We start from the raw sequence: 12,409 nt of genomic DNA on the forward strand, positions 1-12,409 counted from the left end.
TTCACTCCCATTCAGTCCAATTCACTCCCATAGTATCAGTCCCATAGTAACAGTACCTCCCATGCACTCCCATTCACTCCCATAGTAACTACCTCCCATTCAGTCCCATTCCCTCCCATTCACTTCCAGAGTATCAGTCCCATAGTAACAGTACCTCCCATTCACTCCCATTCAGTCCCATTCCCTCCCATTCACTTCCATAGTATCAGTCCCATAGTAACAGTACCTCCCATTCACTCCCATTCAGTCCCATTCCCTCTCATTCAGTCCCATTCACTCCCATAGTATCAGTCCCATAGTAACAGTACCTCCCATTCACTCCCATTCAGTCCCATTTACTCCCATTCACTCCCATTCAGTATCAAATGTCTTTGTGCTCTGATATTATTTTAAACACTGATACTGATACTATGGGAGTGAATGGGGGGTACTGTTACTATGGGAGTGAACTGGACTGAATGGGAGTGAATGGGAGTGAACTGGACTGAATGGGAGTGAATGGGAGTTCATGGGAGTGAATGGGAGCTACTGTTACTATGGGACTCCCATTCATCTCATTCACTCCCATTCAGAGTGAAAGGGAGTGAATGGGAGTGAGTGGGAGTGAATGGGAGGTACTGTTACTATGTAACTGTCACTCCCATTCATCCAATTCACTCCTATTCAGTCCCATTCACTCCCATAGTATCAGTCCCATAGTAACAGTACCTCCCATTCACTCCCATTCAGTCCCATTCACTCCCATTCACTCCCATTCAGTCCCATTAAATCCCATTCACTCCCATTCAGTCCCATTCACTCCCATTCACTCCCATTCACTCCCATAGTAACAGTACCTCCCATTCACTCCCATTCAGTCCAATTCACTCCCATTCAGTCCAATTCACTCCCATAGTATCAGTCCCATAGTAACAGTACCTCCCATTCACTCCCATTCACTCCCATAGTAACTACCTCCCATTCAGTCCCATTCAGTCCCATTCCCTCTCATTCAGTCCCATTCCCTCCCATTCAGTCCCATTCAGTCCCATTCCCTCTCATTCAGTCCCATTCCCTCCCATTCAGTCCCATTCCCTCTCATTCAGTCCCATTCACTCCCATAGTATCAGTCCCATAGTAACAGTACCTCCCATTCACTCCCATGCACTCCCATTCAGTATCAAATGTCTTTGTGCTCTGATATTATTTTAAACACTCTGTGGCTGACCCTAAACCATGGTCTATTACAAATAATTGGAATAAAAACATTTTGCCTAAGTAATTTACTGCAGAAGTAATTTGGCCTAAATAAGGTTTATAATTGCCTAAGTTAAAATGGCATGTTCAGATATTGGCCTAAGTCATTAATTTTTATCCTTACATGTTACATGATTGACATACACCTTTATTTGTATGTCAATAGTCATATTTTTTCATATTTTTTGGAATTGAAATAATTAAGAAATATAATATATTCTACATTTGGCACAGTTTTTTGTGTTTCCTGAAAACCTTGAAAAAATGACTTAGGCAATTAGTTTAATAAGGTGACGAAATATGGCTTAAGTGGTTGACATAATGTTTTAGGTGATAATAATCTAAACTTGCAAGTAACAGGTAACTAAAGTATTCATTGTTCAAATAACCATAGTGCAGTTCAAATTATAATTAAGTATAAACTATTACAGTATCCAAGTATTTACTTAAATTGTACTGAAGTACGTAAATGCACTTCCACCACCGTTTGCCTGCATTGACAGGGTGTTTCTGCTCTGCGCTGCTGTTGTGTTTCAAATTGGACCTTTTTACATCCTCTTGGGAAAACTGCCACCGCGGCACAATCCTGATTTTCATGCGAGCAGAAACTATCAAATGGAAACAATGTCATTTTATACCTTTCCCATTTCTCCCCATTCTTTAGCTGAAGTTCTGCTTTTTTTTCTTTCTTTCTTTCTGTTCTTGTTGCGGCACAGGTGCCGGTGCCCCCCTCAGCTCCAGGGTCCGGAGTGCCAGCAGACAAAGCGTAGTTTCCATGGCAACGGCTATGCGTGGTTTCCACCTGTAAGGCCGTGCTACGATAGCCATCTCTCCGTAGAGTTCATGACGGAGGAGGAGGACGGCCTTCTGCTGTACGCCGGCCCCCTCGCCACTTTGCTGCCCGGTGACGCCGAGGACTACATGGCCATAGGTCAGTCATTCCCAGTTGTTTGTTGTAAAACCTTTTATTTATTGAGTGGTGCAAACCACTCCCTTACGGACTTATGAATGTGGGTAGCTGGCTGGCTGGCTGGCTGGGTATGAGCACGAAAACAGCATGGTTGTTTAACTCTGTCATTTCTCAACCGTTTCGGACGTGGGGCGGCACGCCGGAACCGGCCCGCCCCCCTGGGCGCGTTCCTGGGGGTTTGGAGCAAGTTTGGTATCCAGGATAGGAACGCAGAAGGACAGATGGTGGTAGATCCAGGATAGGAACGCAGAAGGACAGATGGTGGTAGACTTTGCAAAGAGAATGGAATTTGCTGTATTGAATACTTTCTTCCAGAAGAAGCAAGAACACAGGGTGACTTATAAGAGCGGAGGTATAGGAGCATACAGGTAGACTACGTCTTGTATCAACGATGTCATCTGAAGGAGTAAAGTAAGTAGCCTTGCCGAGCCATGAGGCCCATAGGGCAGGAGCCTATCTCCTGTTTCTGTAGCCATGAGGCCCATAGGGCAGGAGCCTATCTCCTGTTTCTGTAGCGTGAGGCAGCTTGATGTACAAGTACACCCCCTGGACATGACGCTAGTATGTCGCAGGGACTTACCCCCAATCCAACCCTTGATGCTGAGTGTCAAGCAGGGAGGCACTGGGTCCCATTTTTTAGAGTCTTTGGTATGACTCGGCCGGGGATTGAACCCCGACCTCCCAGTCTCAGGGCGGACACTCTAAGCACAAGGCCACTGAGCTGGTGACTACAAAGTAGTCGTAGGTGAAGAGTGTAGCCAGACAACATGGTGGTGTGTAGGTAGGATGACCCTGGTGGTGAGGAAGATGAAGAGGACAAAGGCAGCAGAGGACCAATGGTGGAAGATAAAAAAGGAGTGTTTTCAGGGAGGAGTTGAGACAGGCTCTGGGTGGTCAAGAGGCACTCCCAGATGACTGGACAACTACAGCTAATGTGACCAGGGAGACTGGTGGTACGAGAGAGTGTCATCTGGAAGGAAAGTAGATAAGGAGACTGAAGAGAGTAGACCAGAGCACAGGGAGATGCAGCAAAAGTATATGACTATGTGCTTAATAACAGACTGATGTGCTGGTACAGTATAAGCCATTCCGAGAGCAGGCAAGAGCTCAACCTAGAAGAAGCTGCATGGAGCACATTGTGGCACTTAGGCTTATAATTGAACATTGTGTCAGAAAGAAGCTGAAACTGTATGTTGCCTTTATAGACTTTTCCAAAGCCTGACAGGGTGCCAAGAGGAAAACTGTTCACTGCTGATGGAAATGCCCGAAACTCACTTGAGGATAACCTTTACACGGTTTCGGTTGTCCGCTCATAGACTGCGTGTGGAAATGGGAAGATGGAGCCGCATACCACCTGAACAGCGGTTTTGCCAATGTGAGACTGGTATACAAAACGAACAGCACATACTGGTGTGTGCCCTCACACAAGATATCAGAGTGAAATATGGACACGAGGGTATTGATTTGAGCTCACTCTTTGTTACTACAGGCTACATGCCTGCCTGTCACTTGTGGAGCAATAGAAAGCTCCTGTTGTAAAGGGATTCTGTATTGTGTATTGTATATTATATACTTTCTAGAGCAAGGATGGCTTAATTTTAGCTCGCTAGCATTGACGCTATTTATTTAGCATTAAAGATGGACGCCCCAGACAGGATATGAGTCCAGCGTGTGCTGCATTGAAACCGGCTCGGCAGTCTGCGGTTGGCTCTGCATCCAGCAGGAGGCAGTATATGGGTTAAGATGGAAATGTAGCTGGAAATGTATTGACAGGTGCAGGAAGTGGGATGCAAGATGGAAAGAATACTTTGAAGAGTTAATGAATGAGGAAAACGAGAGAGAACAAAGATTAGAAGAGGTAACCGTGGTGAACCAGTAAGTTGCAAAGATTAGTGAGGACAAAATGAGGAAGGCCTTGAAGAGAATGAAGTGTGGAAAAGCATTTGGTCCCGATGATATACCCGCAGAGGTATGGAAGTGTCTAGGAGAGGTGGCAGTACTACAGAGGAATAAAGCTGATGAGCCATACAATGAAGTTATGGGAAAGAGTAGTGGAAGCTAGACTAAGGGCAGAGGTGAACATTTATTTTCTTTTTTTATTGTGTTTTTTTGTGGCTTTCGCCTTTATTTTATATTTTTTATGGAGGGACAGACAGTAGGCTGACAGGAAATGCTGAGAGAGATGGGTGGAAGACATGCAGTAAAGGCCGTCGGGATCGGGAGTCGAACCCGCGGCACACTGCCAGACTGGATTACCAGCCAAGGTGCCTGGACCACTGAGCCATGGCCCAGGCCGAGGTGAACATTTCTGAGCATCAGTATGGTTTCATGCCAAGGAAGAGCACTACAGATGCAATATTTGCTTTGAGGATGTTGACAGAGAAGTTCAGAGAGAGTCAGAGGGAGCTGTATTGTGTCTTTGTAGATCTGCAGAAAGCATATGATAGGATGCCAAGCAGGGTTGGGAAGTAACGGATCACATGTAACGCCGTTATGTAATCAGAGTAAAAAAAACGGTAAAGGTCCCTGCACACACTGGACGCGTTTTCCCGTCGGTTTTCCGAAAAACGTATCCAGTGTGCGACCACCTTAACTGTAACTAAACGTCTTAGAGTACATTTCAAAATGTGTAATCTGGTAACGGGCGTATAGTAACGGGGGTTACAGGCTTGATTACAATCTCCCCTTCCCCTCATCAAGTTAAAACACCAAACAAACAATAAAATAATCAAGTCTTATTAGTAAGCATGCATGGCACATGACCAGTAGGCTGCGCTGTGTGTGTCGCTGCTGCTGCCACTGCGCAGTGAACACACAGACTCGCGCGGCTCGGCTCCAACACGAGCAACATCGGTCCCGGGCAGTGTGCACTGTGCACCTATGGTTTTCCCCGCCGTCAGACTCCCCAATCCTGACCCATATTTCATTATATTTCATTATATAGTGTGATCTGTACTGTACCCGGTGACAGTGAGAGGAGCCAGCCGCCAAGGCGGGGTGGACATGGTTCCACCTCCCGTTAGTTCAACCGGATTAATGTTGGCGAACATGCATTAAGGTTGGCGACCGTGCGTTAAGGTTGGCGACTGGATTAAGGTTGGCCGAATGTGCGCTGCTCCGTGCTTAAACTCTATGGACATCATAATAACATGCAACGTGGTGTAATCAGCCCTCAACAGCTTCACAGTGTGGTGGTGGTATCATGTAGATACGGCATACAAATTACAACCAAAGAGTTGAATCAGCTGTAAATCTGCAATTAATTTCAGCTGTGACCAATAGATGCCTTTATTGCCTTGCGCTGGGTCTCGCATTGCAGAGTGAAGTAATTGACTGAGTGACTGAGTACACACACACGCGCACACGCACACACACACACGCACGCGCACACACACACATGCACACGCAAAGAGGGAAGAAAGAAAACTACACATACTGTATGACCCAGGGTCATAACACTTGGGTACCGGGTACAGAACTGAACATGCTTGGGTATTAAAATCCTCGATACCCATCCCTACCCCGGACCCGACGTTGAGGAGGTAACATTATGACAGCTACTGTGAATATAGGTAGCTGTAGGTATAATCCATTATAACGATGTAAGTTATAACACAGGCATTCGTTAGTGTTTGAGACTATCCGACTGATGAATTAATAATTTGTACACACAATCAATCACAATATTCCACCAGTATACTGTATGCCCAGCTAAGCAATATATTGCTTACATTCATGTACTGTACGTTGTGTGCAGAGAGAGAGAGAGAGAGAGAGAGAGAGAGAGAGAGAGAGAGAGAGAGAGAGAGAGAGAGAGAGAGAGAGAGAGAGAGAGAGAGAGAGAGAGAGAGAGAGAGAGAGAGAGAGAGAGAGAGAGAAGCGAAGCGAAGCAGAGCGTTAAATTAGGTCTGTTTCTCTTCGTCCCAAATACAGTACATATTTCATAATTCCCAAATGCTTAGTCTTTCATTTCATAGCTCTCATGTGAGCATTAAAGGACCACTTCACCACTTTTCAACTTCTCTTCCTATAATTGGTCCTAACTAATGTTCATGATAAAATACTGTGGAAGTTGAGGACGAGCAGACGGAGAATGTGAGTCTCTGAACTTTACTTCCAACAAACAAACAACAACAATACACAGGTACATCACTTCCCTTTATCACTTCCTACATCCTCCCGTTACCACCCAGCCAGTGCTCAATCTGAGGTGAGAGACCCTATCTAGTGTTCACCACACAGGCCCCCCCCGAACCTTCAGAATTGACCTGCAGTGCAAAACATCATTATACAACCCCCCAACACAGTGTCTCTAGTGTCTTTCAGGAGGTCTGACCATGCGGCCATACCGGCTGTATTTCACAGTCGCAGGGAATGTGGAAGGGGCAGGGGTAGGGGCAGGGGCAGGAGGTCGTCCACGTCGACGACGAGGCTTCGTCGGTGGAACAACAGGGGTAGCCACGGATGGGGGGGACGGGACAGGGGCAGACTTGGGTGGACGACCCCGGCGTGGGGGCTGCGCCAGCTCCACCGGCTCGTCTCGGACCACATGAGCAGGTTTAAGACGATCCACTGAAATCTGCTCTTTATTACCCCCCATGTCTACCACAAAGTACTTGGCCCCCGCTTCGAGGACTCGGAAGGGCCCATCGTAGGGAGCCTGCAGTGGAGAACGGTGGGCATCGTGACGGATGAACACATAGCGGGCCGCCATCAGGTCCTTCGGGATGTAGGAGCGGGGAAGGCAGTGATGTGCGGGGAACGGGGCAAAAGTTCTTGCAGCGTCCCGACCGGCAGAACGATGAGCTGCAGCGGACCAAGGGGCAGAAGGCTCAGCGAGAAATTCCCCAGGGACCCTCAGCGGCTGCCCAAAAACCAGCTCGGCTGACGAGGACTGCAGGTCTTCTTTGGGGGCCGAACGCAGGCCCAACATGACCCATGGCAGCCGGTCAATCCAGTTGCTGTCTGTGAGCGTGGCCCGGAGAGACGCCTTCATGGAACGGTGAAACCGCTCACACATCCCGTTGGCCTTAGGATTGTACGCCGTGGTGCGATGGAGTTTCACTCCCAGGCTCTCGGCCACGGTGCTCCACAGCTCCGAAGTGAACTGGGCCCCCCTGTCCGAAGTCAAATCCAATGGCGTGCCGAACCGTGTCACCCAGCCGGAGATGAACGCACGGGCAACCTCCGCAGACGTGCTAGCCTTCAGGGGAACCGCCTCCGGCCACCTGGTGGTCCTGTCCACCATAGTGAGAAGGTATGTGAAACCTTGGGACGGGGCAAGTGGGCCCACCAGGTCCACGTTGACGTGGTCAAACCGCCTCTCTGGAATAAGAAACGGCTCCAGGGGGGCCTTAGTGTGACGGTGTACCTTGGATCGCTGGCATGCCACACAGGACGCTGCCCACCCCTTTACTTCCTTCCTGAGGCCCGGCCAGACGAACTTGGCCCCCACCAGCTTAACCGACGCCCTCACCCCTGGGTGTGAAAGGGAGTGAATGGCGTTGAAAATGCGGCGGCGCCAGCCATTTGGGACCATGGGGCGGGGCTGGCCTGTGGAGACGTCACAGAGGAGCGTAGCGCCACTGTCATGAAACGCCACATCCTCCAGCCGCAGTCCTGTCACGGCCGTCCTGAACGCCTGGAGCTCCACGTCTGTGAGCTGGTCAGCGGCCAGTGCCACATAATCGATGCCAAGGTGCACAAGCCTGATGTGCCCCCGAGAGAGGCAGTCCGCCACCAGGTTGTCCTTACCGGCCACATGCTGAATGTCCGTTGTGAACTCTGAGATGGCAGAGAGTTGGCGCTGCTGCCGCCCTGACCACGGCTCCGTAGTCTTGGCCATGGCAAAGGTCAGGGGCTTATGGTCCACAAACGCGGTGAACTCTCTTCCCTCCAGCAGGAATCTGAAATGCCGTACAGCGAGGAAAAGGGCCAGAAGCTCCCTATCAAACGTGCTGTACTTCCTCTCTGCGTCCCGGAGCTTCTTGCTGAAAAAAGCGAGGGGCTGCCAGGCACCGGCCACCCACTGCTCACAAACCGCTCCTACTGCGTAATCGGAAGCGTCGGTGGTCAGGGCTATAGGAGCAGCAGGGGACGGGTGTGCTAGCATGGCAGCTTTGGCGAGGGCCGCCTTAGTGTCCTCAAACGCCTGGACCCGCTCCGGGGACCAGCCCACATCCTCATTGTCCTTCTTCCCCTTCAACGCCTCGTACAAAGGATGCATGAGGTGGGCCGCGTGTGGTATGAACCGGTTATAAAAGTTCACCATGCCCAGGTACTCCTGCAAGGGCTTGACCGTGAGGGGGCGGGGAAAAACAGCAATGGCCTCCACCTTGGTGGGCAATGGCACAGCCCCCTGGGGGGAAACGTGGTGGCCGAGGAAATCTATAGCCGGCAGGCCGAAGTGGCATTTAGCCGGATTCACGATCAGCCCGTGCTCGTTGAGTCGCTCAAAAAGCTGCCGGAGATGTGTCTGGTGCTGGTGTGCCGATCCGCTAGCCACCAAAATGTCATCCAAATAAGTGAATAGAAATGACATGCCACGCAGCACCGAGTCCATCAGCCGCTGGAATGTTTGCGCTGCCCCTTTAAGGCCGAATGGCATCCGTAAAAACAGCCCAAACGGAGTGATGACAGCAGTCTTAGGCACGTCCACCGGATGGACCGGCACCTGGTGGTAGCCGCGCACCAAATCCACCTTAGAAAAAATGGTGGCCCCTGCCAGGTGGGCAGAAAAGTCCTGTATGTGTGGGACTGGGTAACGGTCATTTGTGGTAATATTATTCAAGCGGCGGAAATCACCACACGGCCGCCAATTCCCATCCGCCTTGGGGACCATGTGCAGAGGAGAGGCCCATGGGCTGTTAGATCGGCGCACAATCCCGAGCCGCTCCATTGTAGAGAACTCCTCCTTGGCTATTGCCAACTTGGCCGCATCAAGACGGCGCGCTCGTGCAAAAACGGGTGGCCCAACTGTGGGGATGTAATGCTCCACCCCATGCTTAGCGACGGCAGCGGAGAAGGTGGGCACGGTCAGGGCAGGGAACTCGGCGAGGAGGCGCTGGTACACATCCCCCGTGGCGAGCAAGTTGGCCAGGGCAAGCGGCCCTGGCCCCCCCAGTGTGCATGGATATGTGGCAAAAGAAACAGCGTCAATCAGCCGACAGTTGGAAATGTCCACTAATAGCATGTGAGCAGACAAAAAATCAGCCCCCAGTATAGGCACTGACACAGAGGCAATGACAAAGTCCCAGCAGAACTTACGTCCATGAAAACACACCGTTACATCCCTAGTGCAAAACGTGCGAATAGGAGTGCCGTTAGCAGCGTCAAGCGGCGGCCCCTGTCCGTCTCCCAACGCGTCCGCTGATGATGCAGGCAGGATACTCAGCTGGGCGCCAGAATCCACAAGCAGGCGCCTACCCGACAACGTGTCCTCAATGAACAACAGCTTGTTGTTGCTGGCGCCAGTGCTCACAGCTGTTAATGAGCGCTGGCTCGTGCGTTTCCCTGCTCCACCCAAGAGCATGGCTGAATGCACCGCTGCGCCTTGTTGCCAAAACGGCGATGATAATAACAAAGTGCGCTACTATTACCATCCCTCCGACGTTCAGGAGTCGCGGGACGCCAGTAGTACTCGGTCCGCCTCTTCTGCTAACCCGCGATAATCCTTGGTGCGCACCAGTGGCGAGGTGGCCAAAGCCGTGCGCACTGGAGTGGGAAGCTGCCGCAGGAAAAGTTGGATGAAAAGGAATGTAGTGTCACCTGAACCGATCAGTGCCAGCATATTCTCCATCAGTTCCGTGGGTTTACTGTCTCCTAATCCATTCAGAGACAGTAGGCGCTCTGCGCGCTCTTCGTCGGATAGCTGAAACAACTGCAGAAGCTTATCTTTGATAGCCACGTATTTGCCGGCCGCTGGTGGATCCCTCAGAAATCCCATCATACGGCGGGTGGTGGTGGAATCCAACGCCGCGACGACATGATAATATTTTGTCTCATCTACCGTGATCCCTCTGAGGTGAAACTGTGCCTCGATATGCTGGAACCACGGGTCTGGATCGTGTTGCCAAAACTCTGGCAGTTTAACTGTCGCCGCATACACAGCGGGAGCCGGCGCAACAGCCTCATCCATAGTAACTCAATTTCAAACGTTCAAGGTCACCACTGTGGAAGTTGAGGAATGAGACGAGCAGACGGAGAATGTGAGTCTCTGAACTTTACTTCCAACAAACAAACAACAACAATACACAGGTACATCACTTCCCTTTATCACTTCCTACATCCTCCCGTTACCACCCAGCCAGTGCTCAATCTGAGGTGAGAGACCCTATCTAGTGTTCACCACAATACCACCATTTTTTCCTACTCAGTCTGTGTCTCATAGGAGGGCTGTGGGCAGTTCAGAAACCCGTCCACCAGTGACATCATCGATGGGGAATCCAAGCTAATAGAAACGGCAGGCTTTCTTTTCCTGAAAAGTTGCAATGCAAAAGTTGAAGCCATCGTTCTCACGATAATAAAAATCTAAATATATTTTAAAACAAATCTTGTTCTGCCTGATGATGATGTCACTGGTGTACGGGTGTCCGAACTGCCCAAATCCCTCCTATGAGAAAAAATTGTGGTGTTTTATCATGAACATTAGTGAGGACCAATTATATGAAGAGATGTTGAAAAGTGGTGAAGTGGTCCTTTAAGTACTGTAGCTAGAGTTAACAGCTTCCGCGCCATTGCCGACGATTAAAGTCAATTGAAGCTTAATTTTGATACTGGCGCTTAACGCCATTGCCGACGGCCTTCGGCAATTGAGCTTTTATAGCGCGTTCGATTGCTCGAGCCAAAATGCTACTCACGTTAGCCGGTTAGCTAGCTGTGTTGTTAGCACAGCATTGGATCGCCCATCTTAGATCGTCGTCGCCATAAGCATCCATTCTATCCATTTCTTTCAATCGCCTGTAACTCCTATTCCTTGTGCCAGATGGCATTTTTGGTCAAAACAGCGTTTCTTTGACGGCACAGAGTTGACAATCTAGAGCTCTCCGGAGCTCCGGCCTGGATTCACATTGTAAACAAGGCCCATCCAGCTGTGTGAAAACTCCTAACGTAGGACTACCGGTTGTGGACCGGAAATGGCGGCTTTTCAAAATAAGAGCTCAAATTAAATAAATGCTGGCGTGAATTAGATCCTAATTTTTCAATAAATGATAGCGGTCTAAGTGTTAAGAGGTTTTGTCCAAAGCGTTTTCTACTACTTTCCATTGGTTCAATATTTTTGAAACAACATCCAGATGTAAAGGGTGTTCAATACCACTGGTTTATGTAAAAAGAAAAATCAAAAACCTAAAAAATGGAGTTAGGTGGTTTCCTCCTGACAGAAACGATATATACAGTATATACATGTTTGTATTGGCCCATAGCACTTACCCTACCCCCTTAGACAGCACTTTTTAGACTTAGATAGCATTTGATACAGACTTATAGCATGTTATGTAGACAGCACAATAATTGCATTGTATGTAGTCATAGCACTTCATAGTATATATAGTATAGTATATATGTATAGTTTATTTGTACAGTGTCATTATATAGATATGTTCTAGCTACGTTCTTAGCTTACGCATGTTTCTTGATAAATGCTTTTTATATATGTGATGTATTCCCATGCTTTTGTTCTTGCTAAATGTAAGTCGCTCTGGATTAAGAGCGTCTGCTAAATTGTAAATTGTAAATTGTAAATTGTATTGTATGAAGACTTGAATTCATGGATATTGACTTTTTTTGGAAAATAGCCGACACAAAGAGAGAAATATACATGAATTCAAGTCTCCATGGAGTGAGTAATCGATAGGAAAAAATATGTTATTTTGGGGGGTGAACTATCCCTTTAACATTGTTGGCCCTCAGTCAGCCATTTCTTACAGTTGAATCAATATCATGAAGTACAGTAGATGCTCTTATTAACTGCACTACTGTATTCTGTTGTATTCCATGTGTTTCTCTGTAGGGAAAGCCCCCCCCCCCCCCCCTGCTGCACCAATTTGAAGTTGATGAGAGCAGGAGGAGGAGAGAGCAGTGCGAGTTAATCTTATAATCTCTGCAGACATGTTTTGTATTTCATGAGGTTTTATACCCAGCTAAGCAGATTATACTTCTTTAGGGTAATGGTGATGATGAAAACGGACCGCAGTCTTGTCTAGA

At 48.7% G+C, this 12,409-nt stretch overlaps 1 protein-coding gene across 1 annotated transcript in view; it reads left to right on the forward strand.

Moving 5' to 3' along the window:
• The window catches only part of LOC306918325 (neural-cadherin-like), a gene marked incomplete at its 5' end in the record, with an annotated part of 151,343 nt that overhangs the window by 27,520 nt on the left and 111,414 nt on the right, over positions 1-12,409 (forward strand). The window contains one exon of the mRNA XM_079531212.1: positions 1,953-2,167. Coding sequence (XP_079387338.1) covers positions 1,953-2,167 — 215 coding nt within the window. The remainder of the gene's footprint in view (positions 1-1,952; positions 2,168-12,409) is intronic.

This window comes from Electrona antarctica, assembly GCF_951216825.1.
Source record: "Electrona antarctica genome assembly, contig: scaffold_208, whole genome shotgun sequence".
Taxonomy (NCBI): Eukaryota; Metazoa; Chordata; class Actinopteri; order Myctophiformes; family Myctophidae; genus Electrona; species Electrona antarctica.